The 20,740-nt window shown below is 33.7% G+C and overlaps 1 protein-coding gene across 1 annotated transcript in view; it reads right to left on the bottom strand.

Annotated features, from left to right (window-relative positions):
* Positions 1 to 20,740, bottom strand: part of LOC149771150 (transient receptor potential cation channel subfamily M member-like 2) — a 42,403-nt gene continuing 21,663 nt past the window's right edge. Inside the window, exons 7-10 of the mRNA XM_089948824.1 lie at positions 16,505 to 16,703; positions 12,171 to 12,299; positions 9,252 to 9,509; positions 1 to 168 (exon numbers count right to left, since the gene is read on the bottom strand). Coding sequence (XP_089804950.1) covers positions 1 to 168; positions 9,252 to 9,509; positions 12,171 to 12,299; positions 16,505 to 16,703 — 754 coding nt within the window. The remainder of the gene's footprint in view (positions 169 to 9,251; positions 9,510 to 12,170; positions 12,300 to 16,504; positions 16,704 to 20,740) is intronic.

Raw genomic sequence — 20,740 nt, 5'->3', positions numbered from 1 at the left:
TCACTGCATACCTTGAATATATTCCAATATAAAATCTGGTTGCTTTAATATGGCCATCACGGTGTCTGTAGTGAGCTTGGTATCAGGGTACAAGATGGCATAGAATGCAATTGCATACACCAAAATAAAAACCCCTACTATTGCAGCCAATAAACCCAAATCGCAAACCTGTGAAAAGAAAGCATAAGTCTAACACATGACCCTCTTTATTAGAAACACATATGTGAATAAGTCTTGCTTTGAACAAGTAAATCTTTGCCATTATAAATCAAATAACAACATGAATTAATGTTTCAGAAAGAGATACATTCGCAAATAATATTCATGTTTATCTACTAAACTAGCAGTTAATGATCACATTTTCAAATTCAAGTTAGTGTACAATTGCCATATATTAGACGCAAAACGTAGTTGATCAAAACATTTTAATATCCTAATTAAAAATTCAACAAATAAAATGAAAGCACCAATTTATTACAATCGTCTATAATATAAGGAGTATTCATTAAGACTATGTTACGTATGTTATGTTTTTCAAAGTTTTCAGGGCTTATATTTCTATTTAATTTTTTGAAGCACTAATAAATGGGAAAGCGTCCTGCTGTGGGGAAAGTGTCCTGCTGTAGGGGAAAATGCTGAAAGTTCTTCGGTTAATTTAGGCAATAAAGCCTATCGTAAAGAATAGTGCAATAGTGCCGAAATACCCACAAAAACAGATGAAAGAATGGAAGGATATTATTAAACCTTCCCCAATAAGAAAAACAAATTCTTTCTGAATATTTAATACAGCAAATATTACTTCTTGTTACGACTAATAATAATCCTTGCATTAGTTTAGTTTTTTCATTCATTTTGCTGAAGAATTTGTCTGGTAAAGGTGTTTTCAATGTAACATTATCGTAAATATTTACAAATGTCCAAAAGCTCAAAACCTTACTGTTGTTGTTGTAGGGTTTGACGCCATTTTCCAGCACACGATAGGCTATACACGGCGGCCAGTATTAATGGTGGAGGAAGAACGCGGGAAAATCCCCGGAAAGAACCACCGACCCACGAGAAGATTCTGGAAGCTTTCTCACATACCCACATTGGTTGAATCCGAAACTCGGACCCACACAGACAGAGGTGAGATGGCAGTGATCCGTAACGGACAAAACCTTAGTAGATCACCGTTTGTGGTTATGTGTACCCAGTTGCACACAAATCATATACTGCAGCAAGAACATAATCACAACACACGTTACCTAATCCTAAGCAAATTCCCGGGACTATTCTATGCAATTTTTTTCCAACAAGATACAAATTTGGATGTATCAGTATGAACATGATCTACATCTGCATGTTCACGATTGACGTTATCCGATATGTTGGATAAAAGGAGAACTTTAAACCTAGTAATAAATTACAAATGCTATGTTATAAATAATTGGCATCCATTAGTCTCGAGAGAAGATGGAAGTGGTTGGTGTGGTTGTGCAGCGTCTGCTGTGGCCATGTTGTCCAACACCTTAGTGGCAGTCCTTGCTGCACTTCCTGTACTTGAAGGTTGAGTCTGGACTATGTTCGCCTCACAAGAGAAAACCTACGCATACTCGGCATCACTGGAGCGATCGAGCATCAAACAGCGAGGTGCTTGAACATGCCAAGATTCAAGCATGGTCACACTCCTTCGCCAACGTCGCATCAGTACGTCGGCTAGATGACGGGCGGATCCCCAAAGACATTCTTTATTCGAAACTTGCCTCTGGCAAAAGGTCGATCGGACGGTCACATCTCTGCGTCAAGGATGTCTGCAAGCGCGACATCAAAGCCCTTGACATCGATGTCAACACCTGGGAGGAGCTTGCTCTGAAAAGGTTCAGCAGGCGACGTGCTCTGAGCACTGGTCTGAAAGACGGCGAGGACAAGTTATGCTTGCTAGCTGATGAAAAGCGATCGCGGAGAAAGAAGAAGCAGCTCCAACCCAGGTTTCACTCGCGTACAGGAGAGTGCCTTGTACGCGGGCACGGTACACGGAGATCTTAGTGATCAGGGTCAGCATGCTGATGTTCCACACTCTCTGCGACAACCTGGAGCAGGATCGAGCGAGAGGTTGTTCGTGATGGTAGAGCCGAGGTACGTGATCTGACTGACTACCTCAAATTAGTAGTTGTTGATGATGATTATGCTTGAGGGGTCCGCGTCCTGCGCCATCACGTCTGTTTTCTTTAGGCTGATGGTCTGCCCAAACTCATCGCATGCTTTAGCAAAGCGATCGATCAGGCGCTTTAGCTAAGCTGCTGTGTGAGTAGCTAGAGCAGCATCGTCGTAGATTACGAATGATATATAATAAATAAGGCCAAACAAACATGCCAAGCATTTCGCTGGCATGTGGACAATCTGTCAATTCATTGGTTACAACATGGAAGCTTCATCCAACAGTTATATGCTTAAACCACCATACGTGAATTTTTCTTATCACTTTGATTTGTTTCAACCAACTCGAACAATTTAAAATTAATGTAGTGTTATTACTTTCATGTCTTTGCTGCATTTTCGAGTGCAATTTAATTATATGTATCCATCTACTTTCTGCAGTGAAAATTATATCTCAGTTGTTAAAGTGAACGCACTGCTACATATTATGCCAGTCTTCTGGTAATGCAATAGTTAACTAGGTCACGATGATCTCCAAAATGCATTGTAATTCTAGCTGTCGTCTTGATGTGTTTGTCCAATTCACCATCCTTATGCATATACTTGATCAAATATTTGCATTTATTCTAGTGTTTGGTTAGTTTTCTAATACATATTATTACCGCGTCCTAATTTTTATAAAATGTTGCCTATATTTGCTGAAAGGGAACTGTGGCGTTTATGTTTGCCTCTGTGCATGAAATTTATTATCCCCTAAAGAAGATCTTGTTATAAGTTGAAATGTGGGAGAACTTTAACGTCCCAGTAGTTGTATCCTTGAAAGGCATTCACATGAAATTTGATAAAAAGTGTAGTGGGCAGAAACTGCTGTCGTTGTATAATATTGTGCTCTGTTTGTCTACAGTATGCATTGGCCTGTGTATGAAGAAACTTTACGTCCGATATAAATCTGACATTGTGCTGCTTTCTTAGGAGAAAACCAAGCCAAGTATATTGTATTTTCAATATAAGCGTCCATGGAATATCTAACATTTCCTTCATATTAGATGAATATTCCGGTCTAATAGTATGAATGTCACGATAGTTTATTCCCACGTTGTCACATGTACTGTACAATCAAACATCTTTCTGAAAAGATATGTACTCAGAACAATATCTTGTCATTAGCATTTTAATAATCCGGTTATAAAGTGAGGAGGACTGGGTATGAATTTGGTACAAGGCTGTATCATTAATTTTTGGTCATAGAAATGCAATAGTTCAACGTTCAAAGACAGTTTAACGTGGTTTCGGTCCTTTAAGGAATCTATACATTTCTATGGAGGCAACCATAGTTGTTAAAAATAGGCCAGAAATCTCGACATTTGAATATTGCAAAGTATTTTGTACATAGATTCACTTTAGTCAATCACACAATGTTTGCTCTTAACTTTTTTAATTATTTATGTATTATTATTGTACAGTCTATATCACACATCGTCCGCGGCGTAACTATTATTATTATATGCTCATTTTTTTACGTTAACTTTACATTGTCAGAATCGTTCAATATTTTACGATATTGCACACATTCATATTGCATTCACGTGCATAAAGGAACTACTTTATATTATAAGCAAACAATAGACGCAGACGCCAGCACTTTTGATTTGTAAACAAATCATATACACTCGCGTAGTAGGCGCTTTACGTTTTGGTTGATTAAATTTGTATCTGGATGAAGTAAAGCAGATGATTCGTGGACTGTCACATTCCATCTGCTTTGGCACAATCCCAGTTAACTTGTTTGATAAAATGTTTCGGATTTAGGTTAGCTATACAGTTGACGCTAGAAATGGTCCTTACAAAGAACATACGAGTGACAAGGGATAAACTGTCTTCTTTATCTGGTCATAAAAATGGCAAAAAGATATAATTACAGTTTTACATCCTGAATTTCCTCAAAATGTAATTTCTTAGTTCTGCAAATCCGAATTACATGAGTCATGTCATAGGTTCTTAATCTTGATTATGCATTTCGAAATTGTACTGTAATGTCGAATATAACTGCAATTACATCTTATTTACTGTACTCAAAATGAAATAAACATTAAATTGCATAGCGTATTTTTGATAATTGCAATTGAAACACTTCATATGTTTCCCACAATACGATTTCAAGCATTCAGTGACAGAGACAAAAACACTTTTGCAGATGTAAACACGCTTCTACATCGCTTCTTCAATCCGATGTAGTTCATGTGAAATTTTCACACAAAAATCCAGTCCATAGTCACGAAATTTCGTAGCATAGAAAAAAATACCAAATCTATTCATTCTAGATCAAAAGGAAAAGTTGTTGCAATGCGCATTCATTCACATTTAGGAATCGAAATTTCAAGTTTAGCAAGACAAGCCTTTTTCTTTCAAACGTTATGCCGAGCGCGCGACTAAGTTCACATTTTCCTGGGCGTAGCTATGTGCGCAGTAATAATGCTGTTGTTGTGTAATGATATATTTAGTTTGGAATACGACATTCAATTAATTACTTTGTTTCTTGTAGTGTATTTTGTTAATATAATTGAGCGTTAGGTAGAATAAGAACAAGAACATATAATAAAATGCTTGCTGCATTTGTCACAGAATAAGGCAAGAAATAACTAGGTTTCGCCTTAGAAGGAATTGATCATTTTCGTCGTACATGCGTACAACGTTACCTAGGGTGAATAATTTGTTTCCTAGGTAAGCAACTAAACAAGCATGTACCTCGTCGTAGATCGCTTGCAGCGATATTCACTAAAAGCACGGTAAGCACGGGTATTTTATCCTGACTAATACTCACTCTCCTGTGGATTTAAGGCAAGTTCCGTTTCTAACTGACACACTGGTCTATGGCTCTTGTCAAGAAGTGAACGTTCTCCATTTGTGTTCTCCAGCCGTAGTGGTAACTGTTACATTTGTAGTTTTTATTATATGTGAAGCCTATTCAGTTTTTAATGTCGTATCGTAAAATGATGCGTTTACTACTACGCAGATTTCAAACGTTGTGAACATTTGAATTTCAAGGTGCTATTAGAGTTTATTTAGTAGCACGTTTCTATAGATATTAATTCCGAACCTATTATTATGACCAGTTTGGTATTATTGTAGCCTTTTAGGGCTGTCTGAAGCTATTTAGGGCTGTCTGTAGCTGTCTGTACGTATGTCTATACGTATGTCTGTGTGCATGGTGGGTCAATGAAGGGTCGTCGTGGTCAATACAAGTGTGCCAACCCAACTTATTACAACTGTCGGTGTGTATATGTGTGCGGGTATCTCTGGGTATCTATCTGGCAGTTGGTGTGTCGATATGGAAGATGATGTAACAATCAAGGCCATACGAAGCCGAAATCGCTGGTTTGCAAACTTGTGCGCATGGTGGATCCATGAAGGGGTTGTACGGCAATTCAAGAGAGGGCCAACCCAAGAATTCGGGAGAGCTGTGTTGTTTGTCAGTGGACACATTTGAAAGTTTTACAAATATTTATGAATCATACGACTGTACAAATGACTGAGTCATGTTTGTTTCAATTGGTTGTTGTTTCAATTGAGTACATTGGAGTCATTTAGATTACATGAGATTATTTGAATCTTTATTTTGATTACATTAGATTATGTGAATCTCACTAGCTTAATTTATAAGTGATATATGATACCTTTTGTAAATTTATTATACTATGATACATGTTGTGTGGTTTATAGACAATAGGCGTTATTTGTGGAAAATATTTACGATGATTTATTATGTAATACGCAGATGTAAAAGGTGTCAAATAAAAGATTTTAATATCTCAAGAAGTACATTAGTTTATGTTTAACACTGCAAATGACCCCTGGCAACATTGATAAGAATCTAGAGGACTGGGAACTAGGTAAATCATATGCAATATACCAGTAACATATAGTCCATGTCTTTCTTGAAGTTATTATAATATAATACATTGCTAAATATGAAAAGTCATGTGAAAGGTTATAGAAGCTGATAATTAAAAAAACCTAGAATATTGCAATATTCGTCCGATATTGCTGAAATAATGCAAACAGTGTACACGTCTGACTGTTCAAAATACTTTGCAATGCACATATGTTCTAGGGCAAGCAACTGAAATCAAAACTTTAGAACCATATATATAAAAAGATTAATAAAAAGTGATAAGCATATGATATTGTACCTTTACAATGGTGTGTGTCGTAATTCATCGAAACAATAAGCTATTTTTGTGCTTTCACACTAGAGGCATACCAGAATGTATTCATATCCAGATATAATCGATTTGAATTTTTTCGACGACCATAACGTTAGTAAACAAAGATCAAAGTATGGTCATTAAAAGAGTTATCTCACAATCGAGATATGTTAAATCTTCCCTGCAAATTTTATTGCAGTGAAATATAAGATCTCAATGATTGGGAGATCACAAGTGAACCTCATGCAAATGCTAAGTCTTTCAATGGCCATCACTCTGTAGAAATATTAAAAATCTCATCATCATTAATGGATCTAAAAGTTTATTTAATAAAGTAACATAGCCAAGCATGTTGAAATCAAATATCAAATGTGAATGTCAGGTACCGCACAAGCTTATAAGGGCAACGTATCTACGTTGACCTAGGGCCAAATGCCTGTAAAATATGCATAAATTGGACCATCGGCACAATGGTATGTACTGTGGTTAAGATAAAACTACACAGTAAATTTGAATGAAAGCCAACAAAAGTGCAAAAAGTGGAGTGTTCACATTCCATTAGTAATCCGATTCTGAAGTAGATCAAGAACCTTAAATGTTGACAATGCAAGCTGCATACTCCTTATTGATCTCATCGGGGCTACTTCTGGATGAGACGAAGCTTTCTCACCCATGTGACAAAGAAATCTAGCTGTTTTGCTAATCTTACTTTTCTTATCACATTCTAGTCATTTTAGACCAGTTGTGTCAGTCAAGGTGTCCACAGAACTACTGTTAAAAAAGGAAACCCTTGTTGTCTTCTGCTGTGCCTGATGTAGTTGTTCAAAAATCAAACAACAACAAAAACGACAACAACAAATATATAACAAAAGCATAGTAACTTAAGGTAAATCCTTATTTTAGAGCACACCATACAAAAACATTTCGAGAGAGACAAAGACACACAGGCATACGAGGTCGGGCTTTTTTATTATGATAGTTCGTTTCACACAGCATGGTCAATTTCATCATATTTCCAGGCCTAGCGCAGTACATTGTTAGGTCAGCGTCATTAAATTTCGCAAAAGCTACCTAACTAGGTTTAAATACTTCCTGTGAAACAATTCCATATTGTTTGCTACATTTAATGAGGCTTGCCTGAAAAATGACTGTGCTACAAATAGGATAAAATTCTCAATGCTTCTTGAAATGAACTATGACAGAAAGCATTGCTCCATGCACAGATACTATATACCTATACACTTCATAGCCTCCGAACTCTCTTAAAAACTACCGAAAACTTAGAAACAGCCTGAAATGTATTATGCCAAACATGCTTTATTCTAATTTTGTTAAGCATCTCCATTCTACCCCAGTTGAACCAAAAATGTACATACCATATTTAATGACAAATAATGCACTTACCAGCCAGAATGAATCATTTATCCGTCAACACATTAATCCGTCAGCAAATTTCACCATAGCACTTACCATATTTCCAAGACAGAAAAATAAATTTTCAAAAAATCCGATAACTTGAAAGTTTAGCACATGTTACCCACTAGGGGCCGTATTTGGAGGGTCTTTTGTACACGGGGGTAATTTTACAATAAATATTGAGAACAATACAAGTATGTCACAAACAATTTTACCACCTGCGAAGAAAAGGAGAGTTATATACGATAGTGACACAGATCTCTAATTACCCATGACTAGTCTAAAGCAAGATGTTACTCTTCGTTATAGCTCGTACTAAGTATAGCAGCAACAGAGCTGAGTAGCCAGTATCGTTCCATTATTTACAATATAACCTTTCAAAATTGGAACTGATGAAACAATTTCTTGTAATACATATTAATTATTTATTGTCAATTTCACGTAACATCCATATATTAAATATGATAATACCTCATCACTATGCGACGTTTTATGTTGTTATTCTTCTTTGCTCACACGTAAAAACTATGTACTTCGGATGCAACGGTCACACCACAACGATCATTAACATATTTGTATTATCGAGCCACATGTAAACATTTTCACGCGAACTATATTACACTAGTGAAGAGTTCTTTTCACTTGAAAGGAAAATATTGGATAAGAAAAATAATCTAAGTTGGGGTTTGGACCGAGACAAAGAAATCCAGGTCGCGGGGTGACATTATATGCCTTTCTACTCGGCAAGCCTCGCGAGGAGACAAATAATGTAACCCCTTGACTGGAATTTCATTGCCTCGGTCCAAATCTAAAAATAGATCCTATATTTACAACATATATACTGTAAATAACATGACTGATGTTTCAGTACCTTTACAAGTATCAAGAGACTTAATTCTTAGATATATTAGCGGAATTATATGATAAGATGATCAAGAATCAACAGTTTAAGAAATGTGTTCAGAATATGCCTGTAAATAAACTCGTCCAAACACTAGTTGAGATAAATCTTCAACACACATTTGGTTGAAATATAATTACTAAATGCTAGCCCAAGTGTTCACAAGGTAGTGCTTAAGCAATACATCTTCGGAATGATAAAGGGCCATAACTCGAAGAAATATGCAGAAAATATACTTATCATGTTGTAACGATAAAGAATCATAGTTTACTTGGTTCAGACCTAAAAATAACTGCGGCATGATAGATCCGAGGACAATATTTTGGAATGAAAATGTGTAACTAGCAAAATGTGTCTATACACCGTTTCGTCAAAGGCAGCCCAAGTTTGATGGAAATACATATCATAGATAAAAAGTTATGTTATTGAGAAAAAAATTGTGCATGTCTATAGACATGCATACCAACAAAAGACAAGCAGTCATATGGTTTTAATTAATAATATACCCTTGGATTTACATGGTGTGGTAAATAAAAATCATGGGAAGTAAAAGACTGACTAATTTGAGAAAATCGGATACCATGGCTACATACCATTTTCGTGATCATCACCAACTTTGGTCCTATTTTTCTGTGCGCATGAAAAATGGGAAGAATTCTCAGGAAGAAAAGCACAAGATCTGTTGCCAAAACGGCACGAGCAGCTTCTAAAACAGCTGCTTGAGGACGGGTCATCAAAACAGCCGCTCCACTAATAAACAGCAAATTTGTGAGCATATTCAAGACATTCCACTCATCTGCTATGTAAAGTTGGACGCTTCTGCAGATAGACGATGCCGGTATTCTTAAAACCTGTTTGAAAAAGGCAAGTGGTTATCACAATTTTCAGATGGACTGTAAAACACGAATAAATATGCTTTTGCTTGGTGGTAATTATAATATCCCAACCAAACTTAAACTGACCTCACCTTTATATATAATACGCAAACATACTCAGGGTGACAATTTTCAGCATGTTCATATTCGATTTTATAGGAAACACGTTTTTCTTTATTTTTTTTATAAAATGGTTTCAAAATTGCAAATTACAAATGAAAGAACATTCAATTTCTAAACTAAAATTCTTAGAGAATATATAGCTTCTACTTGAGAAGAGTATTGTTTATTTATTGTTCGGCCTTGTCCAATATTGAGGCGAAGAGTCCGATTATGTCTTTTGTGATTCAACTATTTCTCATGTACTTGCAAACAACAAAAACAATGTTAATGTGTTAATTTCGGTCTTCAGTTTTGCCCATTTATGTAAAGGAGTATATGCGTTAAACAAATTTGCAATGTTTCAGAGTGCAAACGGGTTTAGATTTCAACGATACACAATTGATATGTTCGATATGCAATCGTATTTGGCCATAATTATACTTAAATTATCTTGTCTTCTCACCTAGTAAAGCATTGGAGTTTTAATGCAAAAGTCATTGGCTTTGACATTTTTCGATACCCACCCTGGCCAGCCGGGGCGGCTGCATGAGTATTTCCGTTAGAAAGACCATTGTTTTCTATTTCACGATCATGATATAGCAAAAAACAAATTATATTGCTAGTAATAGCATGCAGATCGAGTTAATGGCAGTTATTCTAAATGTTTTGTGTTACATTGTTTCTGCTCGTGTTTATTTTACACATAATGGCTTCATTTTATGTTGTTTGTTTTAATTTAAACAAGCAATAATTATTGTTAATGATATATTTTTATTTGTTTGACAGGAGAGACTTGCAACAGTACCTATAATGTGAGGTACAGTGGCTTTAATTGCTATACTTCAACACAAACACAATTTCTTTCCTACCATTAAATCTGTAACTTCTGCTTTAACAAAACGATCGAATATGAATACATTGCAATTATATCGAATATCAGCAATTTAAATATTGCCATATTTGTTTAGCTATTATTTCAAAGTACACACGTGTAGAGAGACATAGACCTATATCAGTATTTTGTACATGTTGTAGAACGTTGCAAAATCATACTGTGTGTCACTATTAGCATAGGCACAAAAGAGGACTGCCCAAATATATAATAGAGACGAATGGAAACATATATAATATTCATAGCATTTAATATGAGCGGTATGTTTTCTAATATGTTTTCAAGGTTGTGCTATATCAATCAACAAAGACGAATAATTCTCGATTTCACACAAAGCCAGTAGTGTTTAAGATATCATGGTATCTCTTTATTCCACTAAAAAAAGTAAAGACATATTTATTTTTTACGCTTATAAATCCATTAAGTAGGACAAAGGCTAATGTACGAAGAACAATTTTTTTTTAAATTCCCGATACAAATGACAGTGAGGGCGGTCATACAGAATGTCAGCTTTTAAGAAGCATATAGTGTCCCTCTAAAACAAAAATATGGAATTCTTTGTTAAGAAAAAAGCTAAAATAAATATAAATATGACAGTTTATTGGCATATCAATTTTCCTAAAGTGCTATTCCAGATAGTTTGAAAAAAAAAACCTGTTTCAAATGACACAATACATAACGCACATACTTCACTGAAACGTTTTGCACCAAGGATATGCACAGGGTAAATATTATGGCCTGATTGGCAGTACATTGAAATAATATGGTGCACATACATTATTTAGCGGTTGCAAGCACTGACAAGAGTCTTTGAAGCTTAAAAAAGCTAGCTATAATTCACTGTTTCTTTCATATAATAGTCTGACTTTCAGCATATCTAAATAATATATTTAAATTCCACATCTGTACAAGAAAAATTGTATATTAAAATAATAAGCTGTGCATGCATCTCAATATACAGATGAATAGTATTAATATTATAATCAATTATTCAATCAGCTACATTTTCGTTTCTTTCCATCTCCTGTGTTGCAGGACATTGGCTTTCCATGTGAAATTTGTGTCAAACTTTGCATAAAAACTACACATGTTTGAGATTTGAAGAATATGAATTTTTAGAGAACAAACAGTTACATTAGGGATCATTACTAAAACCCAAAAATATCTTTGGACATTGGAAAAGTTATCACATGCGTTAGAATTTGTACACAAATTAGACAGTGAAAAGAGAAAACGTTGTACGAGATCTTGAACAGGTCTTAGATATTGACCAAATATTAGCACTAGGATTGCCCTATTGTTATCAGATACGTTTGTGCTTGTGCTTGGTTTAACCACTCTTAATAATATATTACCACTTACAATAGAGAATATTACTGTGCATAAACCGCATAGCCGGTCTGTAATCGTCAATGAATGCATGTATACTATTCACAAAGTGGGTAATGTCCCCGTAAAAATAAATATTTGCCTATATATGTTCATTGGTGTAAATACGAAGCTATATATTGTATGCTTTCTTTTTAACTGGAACTCCAGACTACAGAGTATTTCCCTCTTACAAAGATATTGCTGCTTGTATGCACTTTTTAAATCACATACTAAAAACATTACACAGGATATATATGGTAAAGTGCACAAACCTGTATGATCTCTCCAATGAGGAAGGAAGTTACCCACACAAAAAGAATAATTTCTAGTGCTGAAATCTTTGGCTCCAGCGTACTGATTACAAAGTAGATGTACAGGCTGAGAAAGGCTATGAAGAATTTCTGAAATGAGACAGAATCTTGTTAATGTGTTTATTGCAAAGAGGTGCTTCTTGCCTTTACTTAAAATCTCAGAGCTACTATATATTCCTTTCATGTTGGCTTTTTATTCTGCATTCAGCAAACTACAAAACAAAAGTGTCACAATTGATTGTATTCGATTTATAAAAAACTGAAATGAATGTCGTTTATAATGAAGGAACTATACGCAAAGTCGGACGTTATAATAACACTCTCATTGCAATAGTATCATCTTTCATATGGTTTTAAACGTGGGTACCACTTTCATGAAATAAGATCTTAGTGTGGATGTGTTCAAGTAATAAAACGGTTCATGGAAACAGATATTGATAATTGAAAAGAGCCTTCTTCCGTTTCAAATGTGTGTATCTACCTGCATCAAAACACACACATGCAAAAGCAAATATATAAAGTGCCCGTAATTATGAAAGTTCTGACAAGAATTAATTTCAACTCACAGTAACAATTAGTTTCATGTAATTTCTTTAAACTTATTTTCCCAAAACGTTTTGAAAATCGATCATTTCAATATGATAAGGGAATATACTTTATTTAGATCTATAATATTAAAGAACTACAAAAGAGCTCGAGTATAGCATAAAGGACGTTCATAATAGAACTTTATGGCATAGACTAAAATTCGTTTGAATTTTAATTGTAATGATTCTCTGCATATACAGATGCAATTTTATCAATATGCCTCATTAGGTATGACATGAAATCAAATGCTTTCTAAACCAATTTTCGACACGGTCATCTGAATAATAATAATAATAATAATAATAATAATAGTAACAATAATAGTAACCCGTTGATTTACAAAGGTTTGACAAGATTTATTGCATGGAACTATTCCTCATTTTGTCTATAATATATGCATATTTGCATGCATATTCGTAGTAATTAGTGGCACAAAGAATACATAAAGGCAAATATCATTATTAATTCGTTCATTAGAAAACAAAAATGCCCTCCCAAACAATTCACAACCTCATACTTGAAAAGAAAGATAAATAAAATTTAAAATGCGCTAAATTTATATAAGTGATTTATTTATTTAACTTGGTTATTTAACGTTGTACGAGAACATGTTCCATTTAGTAATATTGTGTATATACAGTACTTAAATAGAGAGGTAACAAGTAGTTGGTTTGAAAATGTATACTTTAAGTTATACTATTAAACATGTTTGACTATATTGTCCATTGAATAGGTTCGTATTTAAATGCATTTATAGTCACACTTTCTCTAATTTGTTTTGGTATACTTTTCAATATTTGTGGCATAAAATATTGAAAATGCATTTAGTATTCTTTATTAGGTTTAAAAATGGAACGATAGCTGAAACTAATCTTAAACTGGATGTGTCGCATTGCTAGAAATAGTTCCTTGCAATGTAATTCTACAGTGTATTTAAATCATTGCGCATAAGGCTAGTTTTCTTAAAATAGAATGTGTTCACTTACCATTTTACTGCATTTTTCATGTTTTGGATTATCGTAGAAGGGCCTGCGCATTATTTTGCATCAGGAATAATTTGCAGATATTCTTGTCAGAGTAAAGAAAAGTGATCACAAATATGTAACCACCATTTCCATGACAACAAGCAGAATAGTCTTTAGAACATTGTTATTTTTTGCAGATATAAATTATTGTAAGTGGAAAAAAGCAATTCGTTTGAGTTAAGCCCAGTCATAGAGGAGAACATTTGTTGACATATCATTGTGTTCAATAATAATGATTAAACCATCACTGTTCCAGATCATTTGCAAGTGTGTAATCAGCGGAAACGTATCATTGAAGTCAGATTTTACACAATGTACAAAACGTAAAACACATTTATTTAGGTAATCAGAACAGTATACAAGTATGGTTTAGTTTTTTTATAAGAAAAGGTCGTAAAGGATCCGTGATGTAGGAGACGATGACTTTTTCAAAATTATGCAACACTAAAATAAAATAAAATGGAACAATTTTCACTTTGTCATTAGCATCAGCGTAGGTGTGGTCACGTTTGAGATTTGCGTACGCTGTAGACATAATATCTACATTAGTTATTATGGAGTATATGACATTCCTCAAAACTGCAGCACTACCCAGGATGGTTGGCACTCCATTACAGCAATCCAGATGCAAAAAGTTAATTTTCTGTTCTGGGAATAACACTACAATATCTTAAGTGAATTCTGAGCAACAGTCGGATCCAGTTGTACAAGAATTACCCTTATAACCACGAATTATAGTTGTATTACGCTTAGCCTTCTCTCAGATAATGAGATTAACCAAGACTGCATTAAATAAAGAAAATACAAAATAGTCCACTGTCAGTTGGACGTTAAATACAGAATTTTCTTATTCGTTTATATAATTTCTCTGCGGATCTACAATTTGAATGTATGAAAGGACGTATTAAGTTGACGCGGTCTAATGCTCTAACCCCAATGAGCTATCAACAAATTTTCTTTGAGTACCCAAAAACCCACCAGCACTGCCTCAGGATATGGCAAGTATTGACTGGGGGTATTGCTATGATATAACATAAACTCTCTTGTCATCATAATTTGATCAAATTGCATGTACTGCATCAAACGTCGCACACCGGATGATCATTTAGATCAAAGAGATATACTTTTACTTGCCAATGCTTTAACTTTATGCATTAGACTAGTTATGGTAGACATTCCATCTACATGTCATAAAATATACTTTGGAAACATTTTTTGGCAACCTTTTATACTGACATGAATTTATGGGCCCCCACTTATCTAATGGATGCTCAGGTAGTATATTAGATTATAACGTGTGAAAACTATTTTTTCTCCCTCATTCTTTGGGATCTTTCCTTTGACCTATGGTCTGCAAAATCGATAGGATGCGCTTTTATGTAGGGGGCACACAGTTCATAAAATGTACGTATGTTTTGTGGCACAGGTCCAATCAATCTCCAAAACAATGGTTATTATGCACTGAATGCTAGACATCTACAACATTGCGCCAAGTGGCAGCAAACATAAAAATGCCTAGGAAGTACTTCATTATTTCATTAAGCTCTGGTGACATTTCCATGGACCTACGTTGACGTTTGGTCAAATTATATTTTAATGAACTTAATGCCAAAACCAGGGAATATCATAATAATATTAATATTAACAAAATGATGTAGCAAAATAGGTAACTTAATTAGTTTCATGAACTTATCTAACTTGCGCTCTTCTATTGTCTATAGTAAATACAGTATAAATAGCGGAATCTGATACGAATTATTGACTTCGAATAAAAGTTATTGAATTATTCTCATCTGAAAATCAATCAACGTTTAGACATATAAGAATAAGCACAATTCAGAACATAAATATATTAAATTTAATGTTTTGAAAATACAATCAGTGAAAAAGAAAAGCAGCAGATATCTATATTACTCTGAACTGTCCGAATATCTTATCTGCATTCATGATTTACTCATCTACCACGATGAGTAGCTTAACAACGTGAAAAACTACGTACCTCAGAAATGGAAGATTTGACAAAGAAAGTACTAGAATATTCATGAACAACTTTATACTTTGCAAACACACATGTTAGCACTTTAACAAAAATTGTGTTTAGTTTAAATTACGATGAAGATATACATAACACTGTCCGAGAAGTTTTTGAAAACAAATAAAGCAATGTGGCCACGTATTTTGAAATTATTTGTTACTTTTAGCGTACAAACGGTTCCCTCTGAGTAGGTCGGCGTAGGGATAATATTCACAAATTGGAAAGTAAATTTCCAGATAGCAGATTCGCTTCTTTAGCAGCTTAGGTGCAGAGTGCAAGGACCTACATAATTTCTTAATATTTTTAACAGAGAGCATCTGCATGCAAATATTAATAAGGTTGTGAAAGCACTACAAAGCAGCTATAATAAATATATGCAATGCGCCTTCCTGTCATATTATAAAAAGTGAGCAATGGAGGCAGGACCATTGGAGGTATAGTGATTAGCGTGCCGAGCACGTGACGAAAAGGTTGCAGGCTCGAAAATAATTGTCTTGATGCTAAATAATATATTGCAGATTTTGTGTATGTGCCTAATACAGTATGATGCTGATGTTTAAATGCGTCGTTTCAAGTATTAAATTGCATAACAATGTACACGCGTACAGTCTGGATAATAAATTGCACATTGGATATTTGAAACTTACAACATTATACATAAATATAATGATGGGTGCGTTATAGAAAGTTGTGACTTTCTCCCATGCTGTGAGGACTCTCTTGCCATTTGTTGTTCTATTTGAATTGCCATTTGCTTGGTGTATGTTTTCATTTGCTGCATTTGTATCTGGTTTGTAATTCACTTGCTCGGATGTGCCATTTATCAAGTTGTTTGGATCTACTTTGCTGAAATAAAGAAAAACATTTGTAAGGGTTTTCGAACACTTCGTCTATATTTTAAAATTTTGAATGATGGATACCTATTTTGCAATGTTATATCATTCTTGTGTATTTATAACACTATATGCGATTGTTAGATAGCATGGAGACTTTGTCAATCCCAAATGCACGCACCCAATATTGCCTGTCTGATCTGAAACATTGCTCATATTGTAAAACCATAATTTCTTGTACAGACATCATATTTAACATTCACCACAAACTTTGAGATGCAAACCTAAGATTGTATGTTCTTCATATTGATCTCACACATTTTTCATAAATGTTCTATAAATGGCGCCTGTTAATCTTGTCGTGTCACAAACTCTTGCCGGCGACATTGCCATTGGGTTTATTGTAACATTGACATTGAGTAGGTGGCCATGACCATGCTAGAAAATGTCAAATTAAAATTTCATTACAAGATCTCCACAGGTTCAAAAGTTAAACAAGGTCATATATAAAGATCATATAATTAAATTGTCCCATTGACCTTGACCTTAAGGCAGATAATGTATCATAAGAACTTCAAACAGTCTGCTCCTGATGAATTTATGTCATATATTAATCTCATATTTCTTGCAAATATGTTTGATCAGCACAAGTATGTATAAATGTCCATGAATGTTGAATTTATTTGTGAACTGATCGTATAAACCTATCCTGAGTAATAATGGGAATAAGACACTCTCTTTCTTTATATATTTTTACAGTTCCTCCATATACATTCAATATTTTAAAAACATAACAGGTCTGGTCAAAATGTTAGACGTCATAGTTGACTGATTACTGATAATCTCAGCTAACGTGATAGAAGATCAGCATGTGGATCTGGCCTGTATCATATTCAACCAAAATCATTAAAAAAAGCATATTTAATACGTTTATCATACTCTTTTATAATTACATTCGTTCAAATCAGACTAGCAAATGCAAGATCACATAATGAATATGCACAGGTTTCATTCATAAACAAATAAAGCATTATGTACGCGTTTCTCTTGTGTTAGTATATCTGTTACATCTTTGTATTCAAAATGTAATTTATATAATTTACAAATATTAATGTCTGGAATTGAGTTTTAACTAGGAAAGTTTTATAATGACCATCTCTGATATATTTTGTATTTAACATTATTAATATTAACTCCTTTTTTTTAAAATCCAAATAGTACTATTGACAAAAGAATTAAAGCATAGCTCATAATAATATATGATCATACCATAACATTGTTATCGCCATTTATTAAGTTTCATGTTAGGTAACGGTCACTTACAATTAGTACATAACACTGACATCATACATCTGCAAAATTAAAATTGAAATTTGATTCCAAAGCAATATCCCTAGTACTTATTATAAGTTTTCTTTTACCGTGCTTAGTATTGTCAAATGAAAAATGGCATATAATCCCATAAGCAAAATATATTTAAATTAGTTCCAGTGTCGATGTCCCGAAACGTCGATTGCCCCTTGAATAACTGTAGTTGCTGGATCAACGGTGCGTTGTAATAACTGTTCAGGATAGTAAACATTTTAATTCTAGCAAAGATCACATTACACTTGCATGATCAAATACAAAATTAATTTCATGTTGCCTTTTACTTCTGATTCATCCTGAGATTCAACAAAAATATGTCTTGGTAATTGTTGCATTTTGGTAATTTTCCATATTTGTATTTCATTCATAACAGCTAACTTGTTCTAATATACTTTTATCTGTTTAAAATATCTTTTCATGCCAACTTTTCTATGTCTGTGATTCTAGCCATTGAGAGCGACATTTCAATATGTGACATTCATAACCTAATCAGGTTAAATTTAACTTCATTGAATCGTTCACACCCTGATTGGTTAGTGGGTTTAGATATTAACAAACATTATGAAGTTATTCCATTAGTTATTTGCCTTCATTTACATTTCAAGATATTGTAGGAGACAAATGGTTTATCGCTATTGTGCTTATAATATTAAATGAATTCAGATTATATTCATTAGATTAAGATTTAAAGGCACCATATATCAATTATGTTTATATATTAGCTACTAGTGTCTGCACACAAATTTTTTATTAATTGAATCTCCAGCAGTTTTGTTTGTTTTTCTGGTTTGGTCAATATACCATTTAATAGTACCATCTTTGTCTTCAACTGGACCTTTAATATTTTAATAAAATTATTGCTCATATTTAATGTTCTTGATGACGTAGCATTGATTTCTTATTTCATACCTTAACTTGATAAGATTTAAGATCAACCTCGACCAATTTGTTGATACACAATTTGTATTATTAACTTCTTAATATTTATAACAATATTAAAAGTTAAAATTGAAAGTGCTCTGTTTCAAGTGTATGCTCGTAAAATAAGTCCCAGAAAAGAGTAAGAGACAACAAGCTTTGTAAAATGTAACACATAATTTATTTCCCTAGAATACAAAGTGAAAATGAGAAAAATTAACTTACAGTACTGCGAATTAAATCCCAAAATACTCCAAGATTTAAAGACACAAGTACTAGTAATTTAAAGTCCGAAGTAAAATACAGTAAAATTTCCGACAACATTCAAAACCTGAAGGAGATGACATGTCTTTTATAGCTTATATAGTGTCGATACGTCAACAGTATTTTTTTGAATGACAGTAATACAAATCCGGGTTTGAATTTAGTATAATTTCCAGTGAATGTCTTTATCCAAGAATTTCATCAGAGCACTTTTGTATTTCCAGAGAAAATAATCACTTGAATTCAATAATTTGAACATGAAAGATTCCAGCCGAAAACTACTGGTCACAACTTATAACATGAAACTTGTAAGTAATACATGTTACAGCACGAAATATGAAGTCCTCACAGTTACAATTTATCTCTACTTGACCTCAGATTACTATTTACATTTTCTAAAAACAACTATTACCTACTGAAAAATAACCTTCCAGAATGATTAAATATTTACAACACAATAATCTGGTTTTTTTAGTATTCAGTAAGGAAATTCCAAACCATTGATCAAACCAAACATATTTACGTCTTCGATTAATAATAAGCCTGATATTAAGCTCAATCATAGAGAGAATAATTTAATTATGTATTATTTGTTTACACTGAATAATAAAAATGTCAACTTGGGTTAAGCATAAATGACCTCAGTTTTGAACAAGGTCAAGTCCAACCTACAATCTTACATTACAATAGCATGTACTAAAATATCTAAAACATAACTAACAAAAAGTTAAATTAAATATACTTAGCAGTTGTTCCGTATTTGTTCTATATCTAAGTATATTTTCATCAGATGTCATTGTATTCACATGATTTTATTCTCAGCAGGTTCTAGATGGGTTATACTCATGGCTGAATTGCTTCAACTATAGTAAGCCTGTTTAAGAAATACATGCTGGGGACTTGAAGTAATATAGCATAGTATATTCTGTCAAATGTCGCATACGAGTCAGTAGTGTGAGGAATTTAACCTTGTTGCTATCCAAAGCAGCGAGAATCAATATATCGTACAATTAATATTTTCAAAATAGATATTGTAGCAAACAGTTTGAATGTCAGCTTCACACAATTTTCATTTATTGCAGATAAACATCAGTACACATGTTTTGGTAAACAAAATCATGGCATAGCGCTTAACAAGAGTATACTCAACAATCGTTGTGGCAGAAATAATAGATGTGCAACCAGCACCATTTTCGCTTAGTACTTGCTGACAAACCCATGTCATCATGCCATAATCATCGTATATCCAAGGTGTGTAGTGGTAAGATTTGTACTAGTCGTCATGACAACCATACTGGATTCACCTATGGCACCATTTTCAGCTAAGGTAAATCAATTATTATAAGAAGTCTTTTGGTGAAATCAAAATCTTCCACATAGTAATTTCCATTCGGTAAGAGTAGCAATAACAAGTTCTTGTATTGGCTGTTGTGTCCGCCATATTAGACGTCATGTCTGCATCATTTTAATTTAAGACCAACCGGATGTCATGAGAACTCT

The sequence above is a fragment of the Sinohyriopsis cumingii genome, unplaced genomic scaffold, assembly GCF_028554795.1.
Source record: "Sinohyriopsis cumingii isolate HCF-2022 unplaced genomic scaffold, ASM2855479v2 utg002106l, whole genome shotgun sequence".
Taxonomy (NCBI): Eukaryota; Metazoa; Mollusca; class Bivalvia; order Unionida; family Unionidae; genus Sinohyriopsis; species Sinohyriopsis cumingii.
The sequence above is the reverse complement of the archived record's forward strand: the minus strand, read 5'-3'. Positions and strand labels throughout refer to the sequence as shown.